Source organism: Puntigrus tetrazona, chromosome 2 (genome assembly GCF_018831695.1).
Source record: "Puntigrus tetrazona isolate hp1 chromosome 2, ASM1883169v1, whole genome shotgun sequence".
Classification (NCBI taxonomy): domain Eukaryota; kingdom Metazoa; phylum Chordata; class Actinopteri; order Cypriniformes; family Cyprinidae; genus Puntigrus; species Puntigrus tetrazona.
The window spans coordinates 17,959,713-17,987,691 of record NC_056700.1 but is presented as its reverse complement, the minus strand read 5'-3'; the positions used below and the strand labels follow the sequence as shown (position 1 = coordinate 17,987,691).

At 37.7% G+C, this 27,979-nt stretch overlaps 1 protein-coding gene across 2 annotated transcripts in view; it reads right to left on the bottom strand.

The window, feature by feature from the left end:
* Positions 1–27,979, bottom strand: part of LOC122325273 — a 120,095-nt gene that overhangs the window by 69,890 nt on the left and 22,226 nt on the right. For both annotated transcript variants that reach the window (XM_043220263.1, XM_043220256.1), the window contains one exon: positions 39–1,752. In XM_043220263.1, coding sequence (XP_043076198.1) covers positions 39–1,490 — 1,452 coding nt within the window. In that variant the 5' untranslated portion in view covers positions 1,491–1,752. The remainder of the gene's footprint in view (positions 1–38; positions 1,753–27,979) is intronic.

The window sequence follows — 27,979 nt, the reverse complement described above, 5'->3', positions numbered from 1 at the left end:
AGAAATATTTTTTAAAGGGAATCATAAGGACTTCTTACCCTTCCGATGAGCACTGGTTCCGGACCAGCATACTCCTCAATGACAAAAAACTGGTTCCAGATCCAGCTGCGTCGTTTTCTGGATCGAGAGATTTCCCCTTTTTGTTGATTCCGCCCCTCATCTTCATCCTCATCCATTTCCTGGAAAACAAGACCTCGTCCATCTATGCCAGGGCGAGAGTCCACAGTCATCTCTCTGCTCTCCTCCACCTCCTTCCTTCCCCATTCCGGATCTGGTGGGAGTTTTAGGATGTGACTGCTGTCAATGGATTCTGAAATTTTAATCAGTGGATTTTGAGTGGCATCAAATGGCACACTCTGATCTGATTCTCTTTTAACATCAAGACTCTTCTCAGTCAGTGAGCTGAAAATGCCAGGCCGATGTGCCCAGTCAGTCTGAGATGGAGTGTGTGATATGCCCACATCACTCTGACCAGTGAAAGGGTTTGTCTCCGTCACAGGCATGATCTCACTTTGAGGAGTTGATGCTAAGTGAGTAGTGAAGTGTTTGTACTTCCATGAAGCAGTGCCAGGTGCACCTCTCGCCTCCATTTTTCTGTCCCCCTCACCTAGATCCATAGTGAATCCACTAAACTGTTTGAAGAGAGTGTGAATGGTCTGATCTGGATTTACGCTGGTATTTGTAAAAATACTTGAATGTAGCTCAGCCGTCAAGTTATCTGAGTTATAAAGTTCAGGAGTGCCTATCCTGTCTTGTTTTTTCATTTTAAATGCCTCTACTTGACTGTGATCCATGTTGATCAAATCTCTTTTCCTGCTGTGACTCATTTTACCTGGAATATTTAGACCTGGAACACTCTGAAGCTGGGAATTCACAATCCGTACAAGGTTTTCTTTAGATATCAGTTTCAATAAGCTTCCAGTCAGATTCAATTTCCGAGGTGAATCTGGAGTGACTACCTTTGTACCTGCCGTAGTGTGAACAGCAGAATTTGAACTTGCTCTTGATCTTGAAGAGATTTTGAATCTGGTTCTGTTGAAGTGTATGCCAGAGGCTGTCCTGTGGTGCATCGGGATCCATTTGTCAACTCTTCCACCTTTCTTTGTGTTATTTCTGCCTCTTTTAAACTCTAAAATGTCTCTTGAGTCATCAGTTGGTACCTTTAAATCAGCTTGGTCGGAGTCTTCATTTATTTGTACAGGTGGTTTGGCATTAAACCCAACAAAGTTTTCCTTGGTGAAGACAGGAGAAGCTCCATGGCTCTGGTGAGCTGTGATCTGCTCTTCAACTTCCTCAGGACCAATCAGTTCTTTGATTCTCATCATTGTATTGCTATTCCTCTCCAAACTTGTATCCCATTGCTCAGTTGCTCCATTTCCTGTGTGTTGGGTGTGCATTGAACTCACCCCCCTTCTCCGAACAATCTTAGTGACACAGGCTCCGCCTACAAAACAGAGGGACACCAATAGGAGCAGCCTCCTGTCAATCATGTCGCACGTTTGTGATTGTGTATTAATATAAACAACAACTGATGAAAAGGCGTGTTCGCTTTCCAGTTGTCTTCATTCTTTCGTTCCTCTCTGTTTACTCTTCCCCACTTATTCCTCCATTACACCGCCTTCATCCAGTTTACGCAGAGCGTGCGTTAAGTCACTTGTGTTCACTTTATGTATCTCCCTCTATCTTGCAGAGCTTCTGTGTTTTGGTGCTGGCAAAACGTTTTACTCAGTTTCCCACAGAGGATTGGATGCCCTAGGAGAAAAGATAAAGATAATTAAGTTAAAACTTTAATCATTGCAGTATGTTAATTAAAAGTGGAACGACAAGGCAAGGTAGCAGAACACACAGCCAGGCTGATTCATTAACGTATGAGTAATCGCAAGACAGTAACATCAGCAGCATCATTAGAATTCAATATGAGCCAAGGTGGCTGATATTTCCTTGTTCCGTCAGATGTTGCAAGTATCATCAGAAGGCTTATAAGAAAATTGTGTTATGGCATTTCATTTGTGCTCACTGAAGACAGAGGGCTGGTGGGTAATGTACACAGTGGCAATCTGGATCCGGATCTTCTGTTGTTTCCTGTCTTATATCTCAATCTCCTGTAAAATAAAAGCCAAGGCCTGCTGTATTTGCAAAGTTATATGTAAGGTTTTATATGTTACAGTAAGATCCTGTAAATAAACAAAAAATAAGCAAGTTTTTCATTACAGTAAAAAAAAGCACTTTAAAATATTGTTTTTGACAACGGGCAACCTTGGAGTCAAAAAAGTTGAGAACCAGCTATTTATTTTATATCATTTTGGGGGTGACCTATGTGTTTTATTGCAATCAAGTGTAGTGGTTTTTAAAGTGTAGCACCTCATTCTGAGCCTCCCTTCTGTGTCAACACTTCAAAACCTAGTTCAAGTGTTCCAGTTCAAGTGTTTGTTTGTTTCTGAGCAAACAAGACAAATATCCGTTAAAATTGATTTTAGTAAAAATCTATTCAAGCATGTCCTAACTGAGGACTTGGGGGGGAACACAAACCATTTGAGAATATTTTTTGCTGAAATGAATGACAAACTTCTCAAGCATTCAAGCATGCCATCTACTTCTCTAATAGAAGCTCCTTCCAAGTTGGTGATGCATCATTTCACAGGTTGATTTTTGCAATTACCTGAAAATGAAGCTGTTTCTACCACAATACATTAGGAACTGCACAATTTTACAGTTTAAGTGTGATGTTGAATGAGGCTGTCTGATTTCTGTAGACATGAACAATGAGGCACTGCAGTGTGAGTTGTGTTTATGAAGAGTAATGAACAGTAAGTTGAATGATGGTAATGGTAAAACTGCATAACACTGCATGATGGGTCGTATATGTGCACAGAGATGCCCTGTGGGACATATGATTGCAAAACAAAGAATTGTGGACTACAGAACTACTTTGACTCGAAAAGCAGTGTGTTATGAGTTAGAGCCCTGGAAATTGCATAAAGCCAGCCAATCAGACCGTAACTGGCTATTTTAACCATTTTTATGAGCAATACGCTTCAGACTTTCAGCGAATAAAATATACTGTGGATTTAACTGCAGAAGGATGCACTATAGAGCTTCTACACTACATTTAACTCTTGGTTAATGTCTTTTTAAACAGCAGGTAAAGGCCAGTTGTAAGCCTGGGTTAAGTAGCATTTGTCATTTTGCTTAAACAACAGATGAATATGCGCCAAACAAATCATTCATGCAGATAGGGTTGATAGGAAACTGCTGATAGATTGTTGTGCTCTCAATTTAACAAGCTTGAAAACTACGAAGAGGCAAAATTGCAGAGGCAGTGAAATCTTCCTGCCAGCAGTGACAGTTTCTTTAGATTAGATTCATTATATAGGAACTTTTTTTCCACACTGGCTGACTTATTATTGATGGCTAGACGGTCATAACTTGGGTGCAGATTTGCTTTTGGACAGTAGAGACAAGTTTCTAGTTAATAGACTGCAGAATAGGGTGTAGGATTATTTGTAGTGGCATTGACTGAGTGTATTGCAAGTACAATACAATAAAAGTGTAGCGTGACATGTTTTCATAACACAACAGCTGTTTCTTTTTTATAAACCATGTTTTTTTACAGCTACAGTACAGACACTTCATAGCAATCAAATCAAATAATCAAACCTGCTTAATTGAGTCAACATCTAAATTAGCCAGATATCCAACAAATAAGGTTTTTGATTTGATGTCCGGAGCTACCTCAGATGATGACCCATTAATGTGGCACTGGTTTAGTAATTTAATAGTAGATTGGAAAGAAGTTGCAGTCTAATGATACAAAGATCCAGGTTGCTAACACAAGGGTCGCTGGTTTATTTCCAAGAAGGAGTGTCCCACTGGAGAGGTTCTGTGACAGCACTCTTGCTCTACCACTGTTGTGTTCCTGAGTGAGACACTTAACCTCGCTCTGCCCCTGACTAAGGCTCTTAACACCAGCTTGTTTAAGTGCCTCTGCTCCAGGCAGACTGTCCCTCCAATTACAGTGTTACTTTAAATAAAGTGTCTGCAAAATGACAAGTAACCATGCTGGATACATTTAAAAGCTGTGTATCTTAATAAAACCGTTTTCATGCTCCAGTCCCCAAAATATGCACACAGAGAATTACAAGTGGCACAAATTGTCTTTGCATATTTCGCTCAGCCTATTTACTCACCCATCTACAGTATACAAATGCGCTTGTAAATCTGGACGTTGCAGGGAAAGAGCTCCCATTTGCGATTCAAAATTCTGCCCGGAATTAACCTGCATAGTTCATGTACGACTAACACGTCTTACTTCAGCAAAAAAAAAAGTTCTGCATTACAATACTTTACAGGATATTTGGTTTTTTCATTAGGTGTTTTGATGCAGCTCTGCCTACGCTCCACTGATGGAGCCAAGTGACAAAAAAAGAGGAATTTCTTAAGGCTACAAAAAGCTACAAAGAGCCCTTTCTAAGGCAGAAATCAATAAAGCTGTTGCCAACTTGAAGAATGAAGAAGAATTAAGCAGTAAAGTAAGCAAAGTCAGCAAAGTAATAGCTGTGCTAAACGCTAATCGCACTTTGCATTAAAAGTGGATGTGACGGTGTATCTGAACAAGAAGCCATGCTTGTTGCGAGTTCATGGAGATGACTCATGAATATTAATGACGGTCCATTAAAGTTATGGTAGAAAAATCATATTCATGTCCATGAACATCACTACAAAGTCTTTGTGTCTTTTGTCTTCTCCGAGTTTATGAGTCTCTGAGTTGAGAATGTGTCAATAAGAAAACATTTAAAACACAAATAAAGTAGCTTTTGTATTATTTGTGAATTCTAATTACAATAAAACACAAGTACAAAATACCATAGTACAGTTTTCATATATATTTTACAATTATGATAGACTGCTTAGTCTTTGCTAATCATTTTGTAGATGCATAATCTTGTTAAATTTGATCTCTCTTTAACCAGTTATTTGAACACACTGACACTGTAATTGCAGACTATATATTTATTATATATATTTTATAAGTACACCATGGTAACATTTTCATTTGCATACAGGGAAACTGATCCGCCCTATCCGCATCTTTTAATAAACCACTTATGCAAAAATTCAATACCTGACACAGGAACACATTTATTTTATTGCTTTCGATTTAATGCATTAAGTGAGTGTTATTAATCATAAAGAAAGTAATGTGAAAAAAAGCTGCAATTAATCATGCCCCCTGACCTGTATGTAAATTTCATAAAAAAATTCCATTAGAGCCATTCATGCTTGAAGTGCCGTCTGCATGTTTTTGCTACATCAGACAAACTAAAACACCAAACCATATTTACAGAAAAGGAAATAGGTATATATCGATACAATTAACCAAATAATTAATCAACATACACTATTATATAACACACATTCACAGAAAATCAATAGTGATTATAAGAATTGAGTGAATGTGTTAAGTTATGTGACAAAATTGCTGCTATCCTTGCAAGTACTCTTTCACCGAATTAAATTCTGCTGCAATCTATTTCAAAAAGTGATGAATGTGTAATGATGCCTGTGCTTATGCTCATAATGGCTCATATTCATGTGAGGGGCGTAAAATGCAGGTGGCTGGATTGCTCTATAGTCATGGACACCGGGGTAACAGCTGAGAGCGCAGAGTAACCAGCGTATCGACATTGTCACATCTGTGGTGGGAGTACCCTTGCTCGACATGAACAGCATATGAGAGTGAGAGACTGAGCATAATGCCCTGTCACTATGTGGTCTCTCTGATGTTGTTAGGAGAATCAATGCAGGGCAAAAGTGTACGGCTGTGTCATGAGCACTTAGTCCTTAAACTCTGTGAGTGAAAGTGTGTGTGTGTGTACTGGTTTTTGTGGTACATAGGTATGACAGAGGTGTTTTTTTGAGTACACTATGTCCCCTTAATTAAAAATGCTTAAAAAGTCTCATAACAATATGTAACTGTGCACTTTTTGTGCAACACTGTTCTTAAGTGTCTTACTTGCATGTTTCGCTACAATATAGATTATATTGATAGGTTCAGAATTGAAATATCCATAGACTCTTGTTAAAAGTTAATGCTCTATCATTTTGAAAATATGCCCTGCACCAAACTCCAACTCTAAACCTACCCAGTAGTGTTAACAAATGCAAAACTTGCCATTGCCATGCTATTTCAACTTCATTTTACACAGATTTGAACTGTTTTGTCAAACAATAATGTTGAAAATTTGTCAAAATTCTGTAAATTTGTGTGAAAGAGTTTTTCAGTCTCTAGTGTTCATTTCTTTTAGAAACTGCAGTGATATGCACTTGTTTATATGTATCTCTTGTTTTGCATGAGACCAGGTAGTAAAAAACATATTAAATGGTGTTTTTTGAAAATCTAAAAAAACAGAAAGTTTCCTATAAGGGTTTAGGTATGGGTTGGTGTAGGGTGATAGAAAATACATTTTGTAGAGTATAAAAAATTTACGCCTATGCAGAGTCCCTAAAACCAACTAGTGTGTGCGTGTGTTGTACAGCAGAACATGACTGCATCAGATCTTTTTCAGACTTGCCTCTCGCTTCGTGTGCCATGCATCCATACGCCCCACGGACAATCAGAGTATCTCACTGAACTGATTAATTGGGGCCATAAATATTTTTAATTAATTTTTCTTCTCCCCAGGGGTTCGAAATCTCTTGGTTCGTTAGTATTGGAGGCAGATCTTTTCCATCGATCGCCGGAACCCATGGTGCAGTGAAGGCTGTCACCAACTTAACGAGACTGAAAATTTTAATTACGATTCTCCTCCGTACTCCTTACTCGCCATTTATTTCTCACTCTCACACATATAACACCTACCCACAAAACACTGTTCTCAATCAGAAAGCCAGAAACACATTCATGTAGACAAATGCTACATATATGCTCCGTTCCAAAGCCTAGTACATTTTGGGCATGTAAAATATCATAAACTGGCTCTCAAAGTTAAGGCTGTTCCAAAAAGTAGGCAACTTAATTACACTACTCCCTAAAATGTTTTTTGCTTTAGCCAAATTTTAAACAGCATCACATGTAAGTTCGGTACAAAAAAAAATAACTCAAAGATGGTGTATTAAAAAAAGACAGAAATAGGGATGTTTTGATATTATTATGGCTAATAAGAAAATTATTTTCATGTTTCATCCAATATAAAACATATTGTAGTATCCTCTCTAAATAAATGATGAAAAATGGATATTACTTTTTCAGATTTGCTGAAGATTACAGTGTTAATAAATTGTTAGTGTTGTGAAAGATTAACTTTAAGTAAGTATTAGATGTTGGCCAAGATAATCTAAATGTAAACATCAGGGAAATGAGCATGCATAAATAAATATACAGTATGAAAATAAATAAATAAATATGTCTAATGACTAAAAATAAAATAAACTAATAAAAAAACATTCTAATATTGATCTAATAGTAACTGATCTGGTACTGATATACTGTGCATTATTATTAGAAAATATTTTAATAATTACATTCTAAGAAAAACTGAAAACTCTACATCTTACCCAGAATATGGTGTGTTCATTGCATGTTTATTATAGCACTGCGAAATGCTGTTTGTATGAAGCACAGCTGAGTTGCTGCCTACGTAAAGCATTCCAAATCAGTCCCTTCTGAAGTTGTATTTCAGTTAGTATGTAGGCAGTAAGGCAGCTCTCTAGGTTTTGAAACAGATCTTCAATATTCTTCTTGAAGAATTACATACACTTCAAGAAATTCCGCAGCTGATTTCAGATCAGAAGCGCACTCGTACTCTAGGAAACATTATCCCACACATGGCACACAAAGCGAATAAAGCTGGCTTTGTTATGTTTTTTCGCTTCTCTTGCTGTAGCGCTCCAGGGAATAACCTTCTGGACCAAAGCGAAAAAAAAGAAAAAACATTTTCCCCTGTAGAAAGAAAGCAAAGCTCCACCTACAAATATAGGCAAACTAATGCTGTGCGGAGTGTATGGTGACTGCAGGTGCTCCCCGCTGCGAGACCTTCAGCAGCACAGAAGTACAAAAATGACTTTGAGAGAGTCTGTCTTCCCTCCCTCACAAAAGCTTGAGTGTGAAACAAGAGAGCCACAGCAACGGGGGAAATCTGCCAAAGCGCACAGGGATGGTGCACGAGGCGTTCTGTTAGCAAAAGAAAGATATATCTACATCTAAATGGATAAAATTCATCGTCCTACAATTGTATTTTACCTGAGGTGAAAATACTAAACTGCTGATCAGTATGCCGCAACTACGCCGGCATGGGGTGTCGACGGGGGTGCGGTGTTTTTTAAAATGCCGGCTCTCTGGGGACACTCAAGAAACAAGCTGGAAGGGCTGAAAAACAACACCATCGTAGACTGAAAAGGACAGAGGGAGTATAATCTAGATGGTTTCCACGTTCTGATAAGTGGCAAGGATAAGTCCACTTCAGGGTGGTTCCCGTCTGGAGGATTAATATAAAAGGATCATTTTAACACAAAAGACAAGAAGGGGCTTAAAACAGTGCTGGGCCTCGGCACGCTGAGAGCGCTTCCGCTGGGGCGAGCGGAGGAGAGGAAATGAAAACTCAGCAATCGGCAGATGAAACGGGACAAGCGCGAGAGAGATAAACAATCTCTGAGTCCTCTGTTACAAAACAGCCTATAAGAGACAATCAATCTGCCTCCCACACCACAAGCCAACTGGAGAAATCTTGCCATCGGTAATCTGGTTATGGCTGATGGTTCTTGGGTGCTAAAAGTACAGTGAGGAAAATGGCCTCCCTCTGACCCCACTGTCATAGGCACCTCATTAATAATATAATCAGCATTCACACACATTACTGAGCTTTTAATAATTCATAAATGGCTACAAGAGATGCAACACAGTTAGCAAACAGAGCAAGAGATAAGAAACCTTTTGGTACTTGGTGTGTTTGCAGTCTAAAATGAACCTTTTGCCAGTGGTGAGAGATATATAGACTACTGATCAAACGTTTGGAATAATTAAAGGTAAAATAGCATTACAATTTAAAATAGCAGCTTTCAATTTAAATATATTTAAAAATGTGATTTATTCATAGGATTCATGAATTTTGAGCAGCCATTATTACAGTTTTCTGGATAAAACAATCCTTCGGAAATCTAATATGCTAATTATATATTAACGGCCAAAAAACATGTTTTGTGTTGTGCTTATCAGAAAAGTGACAATATGCAATCAGCCCCAGATCACTTCTATTAACTCTCACTTTAAAAAAATGCCTAAGAAACACATCAATTAATTTTATTCTTAGCATTAAATTAAAAAAGAAAATACTGTCTTCTAACAAGTGCAATACCTTCACATCCGTTAACATCTTCAAAAGTAAACTGTTATGAAAAAGCTGTTAGAAGATGTGTGAGCCACAACATTCGCTTTAGAAACCACTGATTTGATTTTTCGTCACTTACATTGAGATATAACCAAGCATTATATTTCAGTTCCAGTAAACTGGCAAATAACTGCTTTATTTACTCACCACAACCTATTTCCATTCACCTCTGTGTTTGTCTTATGATTTAATGATTCTAACTGAGCTGTTCATGATAAATGGTGTGGAGGGTTGCAATTTGATTTTTACGCTGCACTATATACTGGAAAATGGACTTTCAAGCTGTCTAGTTACATCTTATAATGATAACTTCTGCTCAGTCATCGGTTTTAGCAACTCATGTATGCCAGTGTTTCACAGACAGAGAGTTGCCAGAGAAGATTTGCTGGTGAGTCAGAAAGTGCGGAAGCATTTGCTGAAATTACACCTGATGCCCATCAAGAGTCTTTCTTCTTCTTCTGCCTCAGCGGCTCTTGACATCAAAAAGCTATCTGATCCCTTCAGAACGGCACCTGACATTTTACAGAATGGCCTCTGCAATCTTTGCCTTTCTCCACTCAGCAAAAGCTCTATGTATGTGTATGTTTGTGTGTGTGGATTCACTGCATGCTTACACAAGGTTAAGACAAATATTTCAAGATGTCAAATGACTACATACATTGTAGAAGATCTTATGGAGATGTATGAGATACAAATTCATACAAATTAGCCACCAAAACCCCAAAACATAAAAGTATGAATTGCCATAAGAACGTCTTGCCCTGATAAGCGGCTTTAGAAGAAGAAAAACAAAGCTTAAGCCAGTTTAAAATGGCTTGGTTTAATCTGGTCTTCCAACTTGCCAAGATGGTCTTTGGATCTTAGTCCCTCTTACAAATAAAGGTTCATAATTGCCATTGATGGCTCCATGAAGAACATTTAATACCCATGGAACCTTTGCATTTTACAATTCTTTACACAGGAAAATTATTTTTTTAAAAACTGTTCACTAAAAGGCTCTTGTAGGAATCCGTCAGCCTGACCAGCTGAAATAAAATATATATTATAGATAATTGTTGGAACAACTTGGAGGCCGGTGAAGATCAGGTGAAACATGCAAAAACATAAATATAGCACTTAAAATTCAAATGCTTTGGTGTTATTTTTTTTATTTATTATTCTAGCTTAATTAGCATGTTAAATTGACAAACCAATTTAAATATGAAAGGCTGTAGTCTCACGCACACACCTGTCTCTTATAAAATACTTGACACAGCCTCTCAACAGGATATAATACCGCTTCAACAGATTAAAGCGCCTTCGTTCTGTTTATTTCTCTCCACACACAAGTACCTTCCAAGAGACCATAAACTGCCTCTCTTACAGTAAACATTCCTGTAAAAGCTCAGCTGGACAGGTGGTAGTCCTCTGAAGTTGAAAACAGCCTCGGGTTAACCAAGAAATTTTAAGATTTTAAACGCTACAATCCATAAGACTATGCCTTTGTCATAAAGCCTGAAAGAGAATAATGACCCTTAATAGCTCATTTTACTAATTACTTCTCATTTGTCATTAAGCTGATGGTTTCATCCAGAGCAATTTACAATACGCTTATTATAGAAGGGCCCCTGTGGCGCAACTTGGGGTAAAGTGTCTTCCTCAAGGGCGCAATCCATTGATCAATCCTTAAGAGATGTGAACCTACTGCTTTTTGATTAGAAGCCAAGATCTTTAACCTCAAGCATTTTTAAAAGATGCTTGAGTAAGTTCATAAAACAACCAATGCTTCCATTGTTGCCTATAGTTACAATCTGAAACGTCAATGGAAAGAGAAAAAAGCAGCAGTACAGTAGCTCCAAGGGGCACATCCTCTAGCTGAATAGCGATAAAGTGAACTTCTTCAGCAAACACAGATCGATTGGTTTTGTTCAGGCCATCTGCTGGATAGCCTTGCTATCAATGCTCAGAACTGACATCTTACGTGAACCCAAATATAACTGAATCACACGCTTTCTTACTATATCTCAATTTACTTCTGAAGGGTTCTGTAGCCTAGAGCATTTTTTCTATATGTCATTAGAACTGCCTTTGCTTAGTTCTAGGCTTAAGGGATTCACTATAGCTTGAGGTACTGATCAAGTTAACAAACTCAGAGCAGTGCTACCTGAATGCTAGTGTTGTGGGGTGCTAAAAAAAATAAGGGGTTTTGGGTTTTGTGAGATGCCTGAGGCATTTCTGTGACTATATTGCTAACCCACCTTGGCCCCACAAACCAGCAGCTCCTGTGTGGCAGGTTGGATGATTATATTTGTTGTTCGAGTTGTGGCTGGAGCAGGCTGTCTGAACAGAAGTCTATGAATAAATTGGGAGTTTGAAAGAGAAGGAAGTTATTTTTTTAGTAATGCATATGAAAAACAGTTTCTCAGCTATGCATTGTTAGGATGTCAGACACATTTGAACAAATCAGTTTTGAACTTGCCGTTAGATGGAACAAAAATGACTCTTGCATGAAATGATTCTTTGCATGAATGATTATGACAAGTATTCACAGAGAAGAAGAAAAAACTGAATATATTTATTTTTCTGCCATGATTATCCAGTAATTTTACGGACATTTCTTTTAATCCCAAAACATGTAAATTCGGGTACAACATCTGTAAAAAAAATAAATAAATAAAATCTTAAATGAACACAGTACTTTGTCAACTAGATTTACTGACTTTTACAGTGCGGTGTTCAATGTACATTTCCAACTTTGGTGTTAACCTGTGCATATTTTATTTGTAAATGTAAACCTGAGAGGAAGACATTTGAGTTTATGGTATTTAACAACAAAAATGCAGCTGTGAATGCCTACATGCCAATACTTTTTATGCCATTATTAAAAAGAATATTCTGCTTTCTGATACCTGGGGAAAAATAATAATAATAAAAAAATGCAAGTTTAAGGGAACAGAACCCAAACCGTGCAGGAGCGGGACGGTAGGAAGAAAACCAATATAAGTCCGTAACGGATAGACACTGAGTTAAAAATTGTGAGCGGGTGGGTGTGGAATGAAACTCACAGGAACGGGAAAGCAAGATCAGTCTCACGCAGACCTCTAGGGTAGCGCTAACGCTCACTGAAATGGAATGTTAGCATACTTGCGTGTTGACAATCCTGCAGCGTCAGCTACAGTAGTGCGCAAGCTACTGAATATCTGCAGTGCTGTCTTCACGTCAGATGTTCAAGCTAAAAGTCTGAGCTGAAACGCCTCTTTAGTTCCTTTAAAAGCCTCCATTCAACTGTCAAGTTATGCAAGATGTGGAATTTCAGAGCAATATGCTCAATAACAGAGTGAATTAGACTCGTTAAAAGGGAAAGTGCAGTTTCATGATGTGTCATACTGGTGCTTGCTGATGTACATGGGCCTTTGTACCTACACAAAAGCTTACACCAGCTATGCGGTGATATATGACAAGCCAAAGGACGCTAGGATTATGTTATACATTCATAAATGCACAATTGGTACAGTGGCACCTCCTATGCTCCACAAAACACTAGGTACACAGTGTAGCAAAGAACCACAGCAGCAAACGGGACTATAAAACTCATCTGCTTTCGCTTTTTAATCCCCCCCGGTTGGAGTCACAGTGCTCAGCCTCATTAGCATATATCTCCCTGTACGGGTGACTTTCATTCTCATTGGTCCTTTTGCGTTTTAGCAAGCTGTTGACAGTTATTTTTGTAATTCTAATGACATTGCCCCGATCTCAAATGCATTTCCTGTTTTGTTGTTTTCTGTATATGGGTCATTTTCAGGAGGCACATGTTCTCATGTTTGTCAGCGTTCCAAAATAATTCATTATCTTAATCATAATTATTATTTTTTGTCTTGTTTTATCTAAACATCCTTAAAACAAGACTAATGTAGTGTACTTGAGAAGCAAAATTGCATAAGATAACAAGACTTGTTTTCAGAAAATATATCTTTTTGCCACAGGCAAACAGTTTTTCTTGCCCTAAGCATTAACCTCACTGATTTATGCAAACAATTGTCAAACAGGGAAAGAAAAAGATTAATAATTCAACAGTACACTCAACTGTATATTGCCAAAAATTAAGTCTTATCTTACGCAATTTTACTTCTCATGTAAACTGATGTTGTTTTTAAAGATGTAGACAAAGATACAGATTTTTTTGCTACGGCTTTAATCCGCCAGATTCAACTCGTTGCACATTATTATTTCCAAAAGGCCATCAGGACACAGAAAAGCATAGAAAGAAACATAATAGGGGAAAAAAGACCTAAAAAGAAATTTGATTAATAAAGCTGCACACACAATCAATAATTCCACATTTAAGTAAAAGCTCTCTTGATTTGTTTGCACAGACATAAGTCCGTGGAATGATCTGGCTCGCTCGTTGACGCTATATTTTGATGTATTAATTTACGTGTATTGAGCCTCAGGCCAGGTTTGGACGGGCTGTGTGTTACTGCTGATGTACTTTGCTGTGAACTATGTTATGAGTCATTCTAATAGCCAGCTGGTTTTATTTGGATGCTTTTACATCCTTAGTAGTTTTATTTGGGGACACATATAATACATTGTGCAGAGCTTGGCTTGTTCTTTTTTTTCAGGTCGAGCTGACACGCATTTGCTTGATGTTGCTCTGCACAACCCGAGCACACGGCTCAATAAAGTGCCGTTCTGTTTCTTTGGTTAGCGTAGAGTTTTTATTGAGTTATTTTGATAGAGATTTAAAGACCTATATGGGAGCCGAGCAGCACTTGTATGGGGTTTTGTGGAGGACAGATTCATTTTTATGTTGAGCTCTGCTTTGCAAGTTACGCTGATATACTTTCTCACAACCTTCTGCAACAGTAATTCAGTGTTGGGCTTTAGCGATACCTCGGCGGCCTTAGTTAGCGCAGCTTTGTGCTCGGTTGTATTTCAGGGTCGTTTACGGCAAGCTGGCTCGGCGAGAGGTAGTAACTCTGCCGTAGACGTCCAGACAGTGTCCTCCTCCTCATCATTTTCTCATTTCCTCCCACCCTACAGCGACTAATTCTGACCACTCAAGGTCGTGTTCAAGAACAAAGGGCAGCAGTTGATAAGAGATATGGAGCAGCCGGCAGTCACGTGGCGTACTGCACAACTAAGCGCTCTTTGATGAGGAGATTCCCCACCTTGAGAGCACAGAGATCGCGTCCTATTTTCCTGAAATCCCTGTGCTTTGTTTAGCCTTCCTTCGCTTTTTCTTGTTTATAAAGCCACATCCATTACTGCGGAGAAGCTTACCCAATAATCCCGCATAATGGATTGACTCTGCCGTTCCTTTTGATGGTCCCTCCTTCCTTTTATTTTAATGTGTGAGCTCTCTCCAACACGGACAGGTATTCGGCAGGCTTACGGCAATATCTTTTGGAAGGGCGACATGAGAGCTTTGTTTAGGCCCCTCTCTCTCCATGCGCATATCAATAAGGGCATTATAGCGAGTAGGGTATCGCTTCTTTTTAGTACAGCGCTGCCATTAAGAGTCTTTGGAGTCAGCTTTTCTCTACTTCTCTAGATCCATCCCTCCATCTCTTTATCACTCATATATTCCATCTCTCCCTCTCTCGGGGTATTAGCCATTCAAAGATCTCTCTCTATGGCACGCAGTAAAAGTTATCACTCCATCTCTCCCGCCCTCGCTCTATCTCTCTAATCTTCCTTAATCTTCCAGCCCAGAGTGAAGTGAGAATTAGTTTCTCACTCTCTCTCATCAATCTCTCACACCGTTCCTTTGCCTTCCATCCAGCTCTTTACTCCTCTTTCTCTCTCGCCATCTAACTTTACTCACCCTCCCTCATTTGTACTTTTTTCGTACCTTTATTCCTTTGGTCTCGGTTCTTTCTTCACCTTTTCAGGTTCTCACTTTCTCTCCATGAAACATTTTTTAACTTTTTTTCTTACACTACCCCTTTTTGTCCTTACCTTCACACAAATTTGTGAAGAAGTATGTTAATTTAATCCTGTCAATCACAGTGCAAGGACATATGAGGGTTGTTTCCTTAACTATGGTGTTCTTTTGGCCTAGTAAATAAAGAAAAAACACCACTAACATTTCCAACACAGTGTCACTTCCATCTAATTTCTGTGTGTTGTGTTCAATACATTAAAGACAATTTAAAGATAATTATTTTCAGTAAACTACTGTGTATGGGTTTAACTGTACTTGACACTATTGATAGAAAACACAATAAGCCAATTGAACTGAGGTGAATAATGACACTATAATGTAAGTAATTATAACTCAATTTATTGTTTCCTAATTGAAGAATTTTCCAGCCTTGGCAGCATTGTTTGTTTATTACTGTAAAGCTGCTTTGAAACCATCTGTTTTGTATAAAGAGCTATAAAAACCCTTTTAATTAACTATGGTTTTATTGTAGTAAGAGTAGTAACCATCGTTTTTGCATTTATTATTATTTATACATTTGAATAGCAAAAAATATATATGGTTAGTGTAGAAAAAACATGGTTAATTTGTGGTTACCATTCAACTACAATAGACATGCTTTCTTGATTTCACTTGCATTAAAACCACGGTTAATTTTGTCAGGGAAATAAATGTAACTTGACAAAAATTCTGTGGTAAAGTATTCAAATAAACATTTATGGAATAAAATGGTGACACTTCTTTTTGTTCTCTATAGCTGATTTCATAGTTAGCACTAAATGCTAGCTAAAGTTTGTATGTATACATGTTTTGTATATAATTTGACAAAATTACATACAAAACATGTTGGAAATTACACTCAATAAAATTTAAAATCTAGTCGCAAGAGAAGGTTTGAACCTTTTTGAACTGAATATTCAAATATTTACTGTTTTTATTTATATTGGAAGATGTTTTTTTTGTAACTTGAGACATGATGAAACCCTTTTAATCTAGTATAGTATGTTATCCTTTCAAATAAACTGGCCTCCAAAGTAGTTGAAGGTAAAGTGAAGTTTGAAGTTGCTTCCTGAACCCCATCTTGCACAATACTTGCAACACTTTACAAATTACACCAGAATTGCCATGAATTACACTGAATTGCAAATAAAGAAACATGACAAAACCTCTGAAACAAAACTAGGTGGAAGTTGCTCTCTCCTTAATTGGAAATCTGAAAAATGTCAATGTTTCTACAAAGGAAAGACAAACTGATTTTGACAAGAACTCAAATCCTGACAAAAACTCAAAAGCTCCACATCCTTTTTTTGTATGATCCAATCTGCACAATCCCACTAAAGGGACTTCAATAAATAACATACCTGGCCTATATCCCAGGAAAGCCATCATATCAATGTACTTTCTTCTCTCTGTACATTTTTGTTGAGTTTACCATTGTGGGCTGGATTGAAGGTACAGAGGCGACAGACAGCGACTTTGATGTGCGCAGACATTTCTTTTACAAATGCCTATGCTGAATGAATACACAATGTGCTCAGCAGCAGGTGCACAGATGGAAACAGACAGAAAAAGAGATAGAGAAAGCCAAAGACAGAGAGATGGGAGCCATGAGATGCACTGAACGGAGCAGGAAAAGGCAGAGAGAAAGTAAGAGAGAGGACAAAATAAAAAGAAATCAAGATTGGAGCAAGAAAAGACATTAATGCTACGAGCGGGAGAAAGAAGATGAAGATTAGAGGTTTAAGGATAAACAGATAAGGAGAGCAAGCACGTGCCAGGCGATGAAGCGAAGTAAAAAAAAAAAAAATAGAGAGATGAGATGAGACTGGCAGCTGATAAGACGTAATCCCCCCTTTTCACTGTCATTCTAAAGAAAACAGAGAGCGTTAGCTAAAGAAAGAGGGAAAAAAAACGTCGGGCCACCTCATTTACCTTGGCGCTCACACGATCCTTCCATTCTCAGAGGTCCGGTGATTAAACACAACTCGCTTCCCGTCACCCAAGAAATCGAACAAAAACGGCATCTACGAACTACAATTCGGAACAATTTCTCTCCTCAAGCTTCCCCATGCTGCTTGTACAGACACGCACCGCCTTCTGTTCCCACCGTAAAATAAAGATGTGGGGGGAATAAAATAATACGAGAAAGATATTGCACCGTATTGCATCGGGAGTCGTGTGAGGAGAGAGTCTGCTCCCCAAATACTTGTCAAAACGAAGCTGTAAGGACGTGCATGGGATGAAGGAGCCGAACTGCCACTTTAAATGCTACTGAGAGTGTAACTAAAACTGTGAGCGCTTTACATTATGAACTGTGAAGGGTCCTAGCAGACTGTGTAAGGCCTCTATAAGTACTGGAGACTGGGGCAAGTTGCCACAGAGACAAATAGAAGGATTTGAGGCAAATATCCAATCACACAAAAAACAACTATGTTTTGTTTAACAGTAGTCTTGCAGGTTGGTTTCAAACATCTAGTTCAATTCAATTAAGCAATTTTCATGTTCTGTTTAATGTCAAGCTCCAAAAACGGTTTTCTGTATTGGGGCATGTTGTCACAAAAGGTCAATTTGAACTGAATAAACTGCAAATTTTAAAAACAGTAGAGAGGTTCAAAAGCTATTTTGTAGTCAAGACTTAAAAAAAAGTATTCTCTAGAATACAAAGTGTGACAACTACCTCTGGTTTTGCTTTTATGTAATCCACTGCATTAGACTCTGAGAGGTCATTATAAATGACCCCTATTAGCATTAAGAATATAACTATAAGACATAATTAATCAAACAGAAGATAAAACAGCAGTTTTCGGCTCATTATGTATAAAACAAGGTGAAAAAATTATATAAACATATAAGCAAGCCAAAGAGGGGGGGGGGGAACTAAACGCAAATAAGATAACAAAAACTAATTGCGAATGGGGGAAAAAATCTAGTTGGTGTAAGTAGAGAAGTCAGTATTAGGCTCATGCTGGAGATGCAGATCTGTGATCTGAGCAATTAACCTGAATTTCTCTGGTGAAATCCCCAGCTGTGCAAGCAGGGCACGTGTAAAGATGTAACCTACAAAACGTCTCCATGGCTAAGGGCATCTGCCAACAAAATAAGCAAAGCACTGTAATCAAAATGAGCTAATCACTTCAGCCTAATTTACCACGGCTACAAAAAGCTTCTCCGGAAGAAAACGAGAAGATAGAAAGAGACTGAGGCAGTGTGGAAGAAACTAGGAAGCAGCAGATAAACCAAAGAGACTAAAAGAGCAGTGCGGTAGAGAAAAATCACAGTTTAAAAGTTAGAGAGAAATATATATATATATATATATATATCAGGCATCATGAATCATCATCACAAGTAGTTGTGTATAAGGAATAGACTTATTCATAATAACCTGCTTGTATGGTAAAGAACAACTGGAAATAACAACACGAAAGGAAAAGTCATGCAGGTTTCTAAATTCACAAGACAGAGTTTTCATTTTTGGCTGAGAAGAAGTGAAAAGTGAGGAGGACAGAAAGAGATCTACGAAGGAAATGACGGGGTGAACCGCAGGAGGTGCAGGCAGAGAGAGTGCTGGAGGCAGAAATGAGAACGGCGACGCTATACGTCTCGTGAAACTCCACTGCTTCTAAGCTCACTAATTCAATCTCTGCGATCCTGTTGAGTGACTGAACCCTCCGCCCTTCCCGTTCCTCAGCTCCCGAGTTCTAATCCGACGCCTATATCCACTACACAACATAACATGACAGAAACGACAGCGAAGAGAAGGCCAATGGAAGGAGAAAGATGAAAAACAGTAAGAGGAAGTGAGTGGAAGGAAAAGACGATTGTGTCACGTGTGAACCAACAGTTACGCTAGTCCTAATAAATTCATCTTTAATTAAAACTCTAAATCCCTCATACTTTAAAGCCATTTTTATAATTAACACTCTGATCTTCTCCTCCTAAATATAAAACAAGAAAACAATTAAAACTTTTATGATTTTTACTTCAAACCCCATTAATTAAAAAACGCAAACGAACAATGGAAAGATATTGAGACGGACCCCTCTTTGCTCATTAACGTGTGGCTAATTGATCCAAAACGAATGTTTACCATAGGGAAGGAGAAGAATAAAATGCTCTCATTTTATTCACTTAATTGCATTTTTTATTTCTCGGTTTTTGAAGATTAAAGATTAGATGCAATAACATGAAAAGGTTTTCTTTTAATCCCTATACTCACTTAGGCTCTCTAGTATTTTGCCCAGGTTTCTACAAAAATTAAGATCCGACTTTGAAGTGCCTTGCGAAGGGATGAAGGATAAATGTTTTTTGTTGAAAAAGCAGATTCTTTGAGTGGTGTTTGGCATTTGGACAAATGGTCGTGCCCTTCATTGTGACCCTGATACAGCAATGATGGGACTCATCCATCAAAACTACAATACCCAAGATTCATCACTGCAAGTACGGATCGCAAACTGACATCGCCTTAAGACACACACGCCATTGCGGTGGCAAATAAGCTATAAACTCACTCATCCTTTCTCCCACTCCTCCTTTGCATGCACTTCATTTCTTCTCTCTCCTCAAGGCAAGAGGAACTTTTAATAAAAAAAGCATTTTAGCAGAGAACATGGGTGTTATAAAAATGAGCGAGAGAAGGCCATCTCGCCGTAACATGGTTGTGAATAATTTAACGACAGAGATGCAACGTGCCAACCTGCCAAAAGCCTAGGATTTTTTTTCACCATCATTTAAATAATTCTTTCATCCAACAGTATCCAGTCCAAAGTAATGGCTAGTTCTTTTTTTTCTCAACCGCACTTAAACAACACGCATTATCACATTCTCATCAATATTCAACAGTCTGTCCCTCTTTCTGCATCACCTGACCTCTTTCACAAACTCTGTTAACATCTCCATCTTCCTCTTAATAGTCGGACTCCTCCATAAAGCTTTTACTTTCCAACTTTATGTCGTCTCACCAACACCTTGCTTTCCTCCCTCTTTTTCTCTCATCTGCTCAGTGCACATATTGATTTCTGGCAATATGATGCCGTTTTTATTACGATAGATGTCCCCTAATCAAAAACAAGTATGTGGGCTATATTTCATATTTTATTATACCCATATTTTGGTTTATTAAAAAACGAGCATCAGTTAAACAGGTTCCCAATACACCAGTTCTGTTCGCTTTGCTAAGTGAATTTCTAAACTTATATGATTGAATGCCATTTTCAGACACACTTATTAAATGTAAGCATCTCTCAGACAATCAGATTCAAGGACCAGAGGTAAGTAAGAGATTAACATTATTATAATTTAAAATACCAATTTTCTATTTTTATGTATTTAGAATACAATTTGAATATATATTTTAGAAATTACTATTGTTTATATATATATATATATATATATATATATATATATATATATATATATATAAGTATATAAAACTGTTATTAAATAAGAGCAATGAGGAGATGTCATTTACATGCACTAATAACTAGTGAAGGTTTAAAAGCTCTTTGCACATAAATCTAGTAAAATGAAGAAATAAATCAAAATAAAGAAATAAATCAAACTATGACACAGCTTAGAGCTCAGTGCAAACGGTTTGTGGTGCACTTAGTTATAGTTGTCTTAAAACTGGCCCCGGTTGATATCATAAAACATCCGTTCCATCCCATCTGTCTTTTGATTTAACGCTTTCTGCTATTTCCTTCCCCTTGAACGGTGTCTGCTTTTCCTCAAATCCCACTCACAAAACAGACCAATTCTAACAATTTCGTCTGCCAGTCTTCATCTCTCCTTCACACTCAAACAAACCAATCATTTTTTTTAATGTTTGCGAGCCAGACTAATTATAAACGTTCTATTTTCCCTCGCCCTTCCACCATCGCCCCAAAAGGTCAGATCTTGTCCCCTCAAAGCCGCATTTGGTTTCACATGCGTCTGATCTCTCAGTCCCTGTCATCAGGTCGCATTGCCGCAAGCGCTTCTCATTCAATTACGGCTTGCACTGTTGTTGTTATTGTCCTCACTAATAATAGAGCACCTCTGTCTTTGCTGTCACGCAAGGAGCCATCAATAGTGCCAGTCTTTATCTCCATCTCAGCAATCAGCCATAGCAGTGCCACCCTAGTCTGGAGGAAAGATGGAGGGGGAGGGAGGAGAACGGACAGGCAAACAGCAGAAACATCATAAATGAAAGAGGGAAAAGATGAATGGAGACCCTGGAGTCCTGGTGAAAGAGACGAGGGTAGGCTAGCGTATATGAGTGTTGTTGTTTTTTTTATTGTTGGACTCTGTTTGTGTGTTTATTTACAAGACTCAGACGTTAGAGACAGAGGAAATGGAGGAGAAGTGGAAGAAGCAGGGTAGGCACATAGACAGAGATTCAGAGATGAATAAGGGGGTGACAGACAGAAGTGCCCTGAAGGCTCCGGTTACATTTGGAATTGAGGACGCACAGTGACATGGATGTAATTGGTGGAAACTAGCTTAAGAAGAGGGAAACGGTCATTCGCGAACGAAGGCCAAAGAGCCAGTGATGCCCCTCTATTGCATCACTGCCAATCCCAGCTCTCTTTCTTTTTAATCTCTCAGGTTTAGTCATATTTTCACCCTGTCAACACAAATCCACATGCATTTGCTCGTTTGACCCCTATGCTCGGTGCTGTAATCACGCTTTAGCTCCACTCCAGATCATTAACTAGGAATGAGCAACAGCATCCATTTTCTTTTCAATCTAATATCAAGCACCATCAATATATATATATATATATATATATATATATATATATATATATATATATATATATATATATATATATACTTGATGGTGCTTATATATATTAAATACTAATTATAGAAAATACTAATGAAGACAATTTTACACGATTTTCAAGATTTCTCAAGGTTATATTTTCAATACCACAATAACAAAACAATAAACCCATTAAAATGTAATTAACCTAGATAGATAGATAGATAGATAGATAGATAGATAGATAGATAGATAGATAGATAGATAGATAGATTTAATTTGTAGTTATTTAATATTTATTGCATTTACTGAAGAATTTTCTCTAGTCTCTAGTCTAAATTGAATGTAATGACTTTGAAGGGAATCTCAGGAATTAGTGAGTAATTTGAACAACCCATACATTTATATCTAGCTCACAGTGATGCATATTTTTATGAGACAAGGTTGGATTATGTGTTACTGAGTGAACATAAAGTGTAAAAATACACTATAACCAACTTTTGAAAAACCCGCTCATGAGGGACCACTCACTCTGCACCGCTCCATTTAACCTCATATGACATATTCAGACATCTCTGTATTACATGATCATGGTGAGCTCTGTAATTGTAGTGAAGCCTTTATAATGTCTGATAGACAGATGGCCAGCAGGGCTGCTGAGATTAATCTGTACAAAAGCAAAAGCTTTCACACCATGTGGTCACAGCAAGAAACTGGATTTCACTGACACCCGGTAATAACATTTCCAAATCTTTCAGAGTTAACGAATAAGTTCGAGGCCAAAGCCCAAAGTCAGTGTGAGTGTGAACCTTTCGGCCTTGCACTTGCAGCATATGCCTTAAGGAGCACAGGAAGTCAGACTCCGGAAATAAGGCGTTAATGCCTGAAGTTAGCAACAATTTGCGAATTTTACATTCAATTAGCTTTGTTTAACACGTCCCCTCTGCCTCGCAACAGCCTCGCGGCCAATGGCATCCAAAGCGTGAGACTTGCATACCAAGGAATTTCTGAGTGCCTAAATCTTTGCTGAAAGAAACATTTTTTGGTAGAAATGCACAAAGTAGCTGTCAGGGTTTTTTTACCACAGCCACAAGGGAAAAATGAAGGTAATTTTCGCTCAAATGCTGCGAGGAAATCTGCGAGGAAGTTTGTGGTTACACAGATTGATTGAGCAGGAATTTTAATTCATGAAACTGCAAGAACTCTTAAATTATAAAAAGGAAAGAGAGAGAAAGTGTGTAATTTGAGAGCAGAGCTCTCGACCAAACCAAGGTCATGGGCGAAAATTAGAAGGTCTCTGTGTGCTACGTTATTTGATTACTTAATACATTACACTACTAAATTTGAAGCAGGAAAAAGAAAGAACCAAAGAAGCCACGGAGCTTCAAAGGTAGTTTTAAGTTTTTTTATTCTATGGAAGAATTCTGAAGAAGATACATACAATCAAAGGCAATGGCGTCCAGTGTTGTTTTGGTCCTCACTGATTTTCAAACAGTTAAAACATTTATCTCTACCTACATGATTCTTTTTCCTTGGTGCCAAAGAGAGAACCAATTGCGTGATACTACCAAGCACACCCTGAAAACACAAAACAATTTCTCTGCCCCACATGCACACCTACTCACTCTTCATCATCAGCTGTGCACGTATAATATAAACCTGAGCCCGCGCACACAACCCCCGAAACCTCTGCTGTAATGGAGTCGGTTTGCGCGGGAGAGAGTTCGCTGTCTGCATCGAAATGAAACCGGCGTTAAAAATACACACAGGCACTTGGGTTTTCAAAGTGGAAAAAAGAAGGGAGCTAAAAAAGCTGCATTTTTCATTTAACTTTTCCCCTTTCCCCTATGGTCCTTGGAGGCCGGGTGGATTAAACCTTTTTGTAAGTCAGGGAAGTTGGTGCCGCCAAGATTTCTAAATGAAGGGGGCGTCTTAATTGGAAAAGGCTTTAGATATTCCTGAGTCTGATTAAACAGCTCTGCACAACAGAGATGGATGGAGGGAGCGAGGGAGAGAAGGATGGATAAGAAGAGAGGGGAATGGAGAGAGACAAAGGAGTGGAGCAAAGAAGGAGATGTAGCAGAAAGAGAGCGAGTGAAGTAGGATGTAAAGGACTGCGTGTTCATTGAAGTAGGGAAAATAGATGTGAGCGGAAGCTGATGAGTTATCCTGCAGGCTTTGAGTGGCCAGAGTGGAGCTGAGCTCTGCACAACACTCTAAAAAAATAAAGGTTACGCTTAGAACCAAAGTTTTACAGCCCTGATGCTTTAGATTAAACAATTTTAAGCAAAGTTCTCTAGAACCTGGACCTCTAAAAACTCAGAAACTAATACAGCGATCTGAAGAAGCTATCATGAACTAAGAAATATCCACCTTATTTTTGAGGGAAAAGCAGACGCTGCTATTGTAATTTAAATAGGAGGCTTCTTGTCATTGGCTATTTTATCTATGCAAAAACTTAATATTAAAATCTGTCATAAACATGGTTGGTAATTTAAAAAGTTTTACTGTTTACTGAGCTTTGTTATTACTCCTCTAGATGTGCCGGCAAATGAATCATTTGTTTTACACATTTAGAGTAAATAGCTTACTACCACATTGCAGAAAAGGTCAACATGGGAATAGGAGATCCACTATGAAACCTAATGGTCATCATTCTTATTCTATTAAACTAAATATGTATATATATAGATCCACTATATTATTGTAATACAGTGCAACAGCGCCATTTTGGCTTATTGTTTAAAATAGTTAAAAAAATCTTAAACTAAATTAAATATGAAAACTTGAAAAAATATTAAATGGTATATGGCAAATTACAAATAAAATAAGGTGACACTGTACTACAATTACTAAAATTGAAATAAAAAGTTCATGTAAGTTCAGTTTAAATCAAAATAGACCTAATAAAAGTGATAAAACCACATAAAAAATTGAAATATTAGTAAATAGTTTAATGGACGCATGTTAAGTCAAAATAAAAGTCATATGGACTATAAAAATGGCAAGCCAACAGTACTGAAGCCAAACATTGTTTTTTTTTTTTTGTCTTAGCGTATTTCACTCAATAATATCATAGGACTTCAAAAGAATTTTGGCATTAATCAGATGGTCAAGTTTTTACCATGCTTTTTGAAAATTTAAATCTGGGCATTACAAATCGCCAGCCACCATCTGAGGCTGAGTAAATGATGACAGAATTGTCTTGTTTCTAATAACTGTATATCACATTGCAGAATAAACAACATCTGCGCCATTTTGGGGAAAGTCCGATCTCACTACACCACCTCCCTGAGGACCACCTTCACGATGTCTAAACAGGTGTACGAGTACACACAAACCAAAAGGAACATCACATGCTGCCTGTGACTCAAAAACATGAATCATACCATTCCACAAGACTTCTGAATGTTTCTCGCACCTCTCGTGATGCTGGAATATTCATGATTCTCACAGGAACACGGTGAGATATTGACAGACCGCATGCATGCAAGCGCATCTCACTACGCGTTTGTGTTTGCATGTTTGCGTGTGTGTTTATGCACAGTTTCCTTCAATTCAATCATGCTGATTTTGATGATGTCTAAGCATGCACGCACATGCCTTATTAACAAACAGTTAGTGTTCATAATTAAGAGAGTGTGTGTGTCGACACGATACACGTGTGGATACACAGTGAAGGAGATTTGGCCGTGCTCCTCCACACCTCCAGGCCCGATTAGCCTCCCCTCTTCTTCTTTTCCAAAGAGCCCTTAGGTGGGCTTTAGTAGCAGCAGATTATTCACCTTTCCTTAGCTTCCCCCTGGGCCGGCTGGCTGGATGACTGGCTGGCTGGATGAGCATGAGGGCCAGGCCGCGACCGCTGGAGGGTGTGGGGGCCCATCTATTCTGTGGAGGTTCTGCTGGAGCAACATACAACTGGTGTGGATAGATCAGCGATCACCTCAGGCAGAGGGTTAACACAAAGCTAACATGCAGAGACTCGGCAGGGAACGACTACAACTGTATCTGGCAGCATCGTTTTCATGGAGTACAAAATGCAGAATAAACCCTGAAGATAGATGCCTGGAACACAAAACGTTTTTATTAACTGAAAAAAAAAGAAATCAAATAAATGTAAAAATTATTTTTTTAGTGGTGTTAAATGTAACATTAATTCTACCATTAATAAAAGAAATGCTGAAATCAGGCAATTTTGGTGTGATTTTAGTATACTTTCATTTTTATTGATATTTTGGCTTTTTTTTTACGTTTTAGTTAAGATTTTAATAATGTTGTTAATGGGTTTTGTCGCATTTTTATTAGTTTGTCTTTCCATTTTTTTTTCATTATTTTTTTATTAATTTATTGTTATATCACAACAACTATTTAATTAAGAGAAATGTGCCCAACAATTTCATCTTGTAATTAAAATATATGTTAAGTAATTATATTTAGTGCTGTCAATCATGATTAACCACATCCAAAATAAAGGTTTTTGTTTACATAATGTATATGTGCATACTGTTTATATGTATTATGTACTGTATATAAAAACACACCCATGAATGAGATATATGTAAATAAAAATTTTATTTTGGATGCAATAATTATATTGTAAAAAACTAACAAAAACTCTAATCTGTCTGTAATACAAACAAAAATAAGTAAAGGTTTATTCAGACTGGCAACAGTTATAATCCCAGATCTTTAACCAATAGGCCACCCAACCCTCATGTACTAATATTTGAAATCAGAGACTCAGTACATGCAGAAACAAGCCTTTACAGCAATTTTTAACGAAGCGTGACCTGATAAAGCGACAAGCAATAAATCCTTTCTCATCCATGTCAATCTCAGTTTTGTCCTAACCAGCAATGACTGCAACATGTGACGCTCGATTCTGTCCATCACTTTTTTATTTTTGCTGACTAGCTCCATCCACAGCTACTGAAATCTATTGACTTAAAGTCCCGCGCCATGTAGCTGTACATCAAATATTTACTGATTGGCTGTTACTTTGTCGCTTCACACAGTATGTCACATTCAGTAAGGAAAGAGTGACTGCAGTCGCCTGTTTGGGACAATTTGTTTGAAGAGGGAGCATATGCAGTACCATTTTGGCCACACCTGAATGAATGTTTCTCACTTTAAAGACCTTTTAGTCATCCTACAGGCTTAAGATAAATGCCAGAAGATGGCATTGAAGACATTTACAAGTTATTCATGTTTAAGAATTTCTGTGCAAGTTTAGAAATAAAAAAAAGCGTGACAAGACAAATTTAATTAGAAAAGGCAGTAAAAGCATGCTCAAAAGTCTCCAGCAGGCATGTGATCTTTAGTACTGTTATATGCACCTCATAAGGTTAAAAACATTCATCTTTATTTACTAAAATGAAAATGAAAACATAACTTGGAAAAACTGAAACTAAAATAAAATAAATTTTCATGACTCAAAAAAACAAAATAAAAAAATGGCCACTGATATCTTTTATAATAATAATAATTTATTATTATATTATTATTCAGTATTTTTAATTATACTATTCAGTGCATTACTGTAGGCATCCTTAATTCAATTTAAAAGCAATTTAAACTAAATTTAGATAATCTCAATCTCACTATTATTTAAGTCACTTAGATTCATGTATTTTTAGATTCAGGTAATTTTCAATTTAAGTGTTTTTTCGTATTCAACATCAAAAAAAATGTTTTGGAGGCAGTGTGTAGAGGTGATTGACAAAGCGAGGTGGTGAGGTTGTATTTTTTTTTTAACATGCGAAAATTTCGGACTCACATGCATGTGAATGACCTTTATTCTGAAATGTGAAAGCAGGTATTATATATGCATGGATCTTTGTTTCTGATACAGTTTCAATCATAACCCGCAATAGTCTGTGACAGCTTGTGTCAATTACCATCGTTTCATGCCTCTCTAGCAAGAGCCAAACTAAGAGTAGAAAAAAAAGA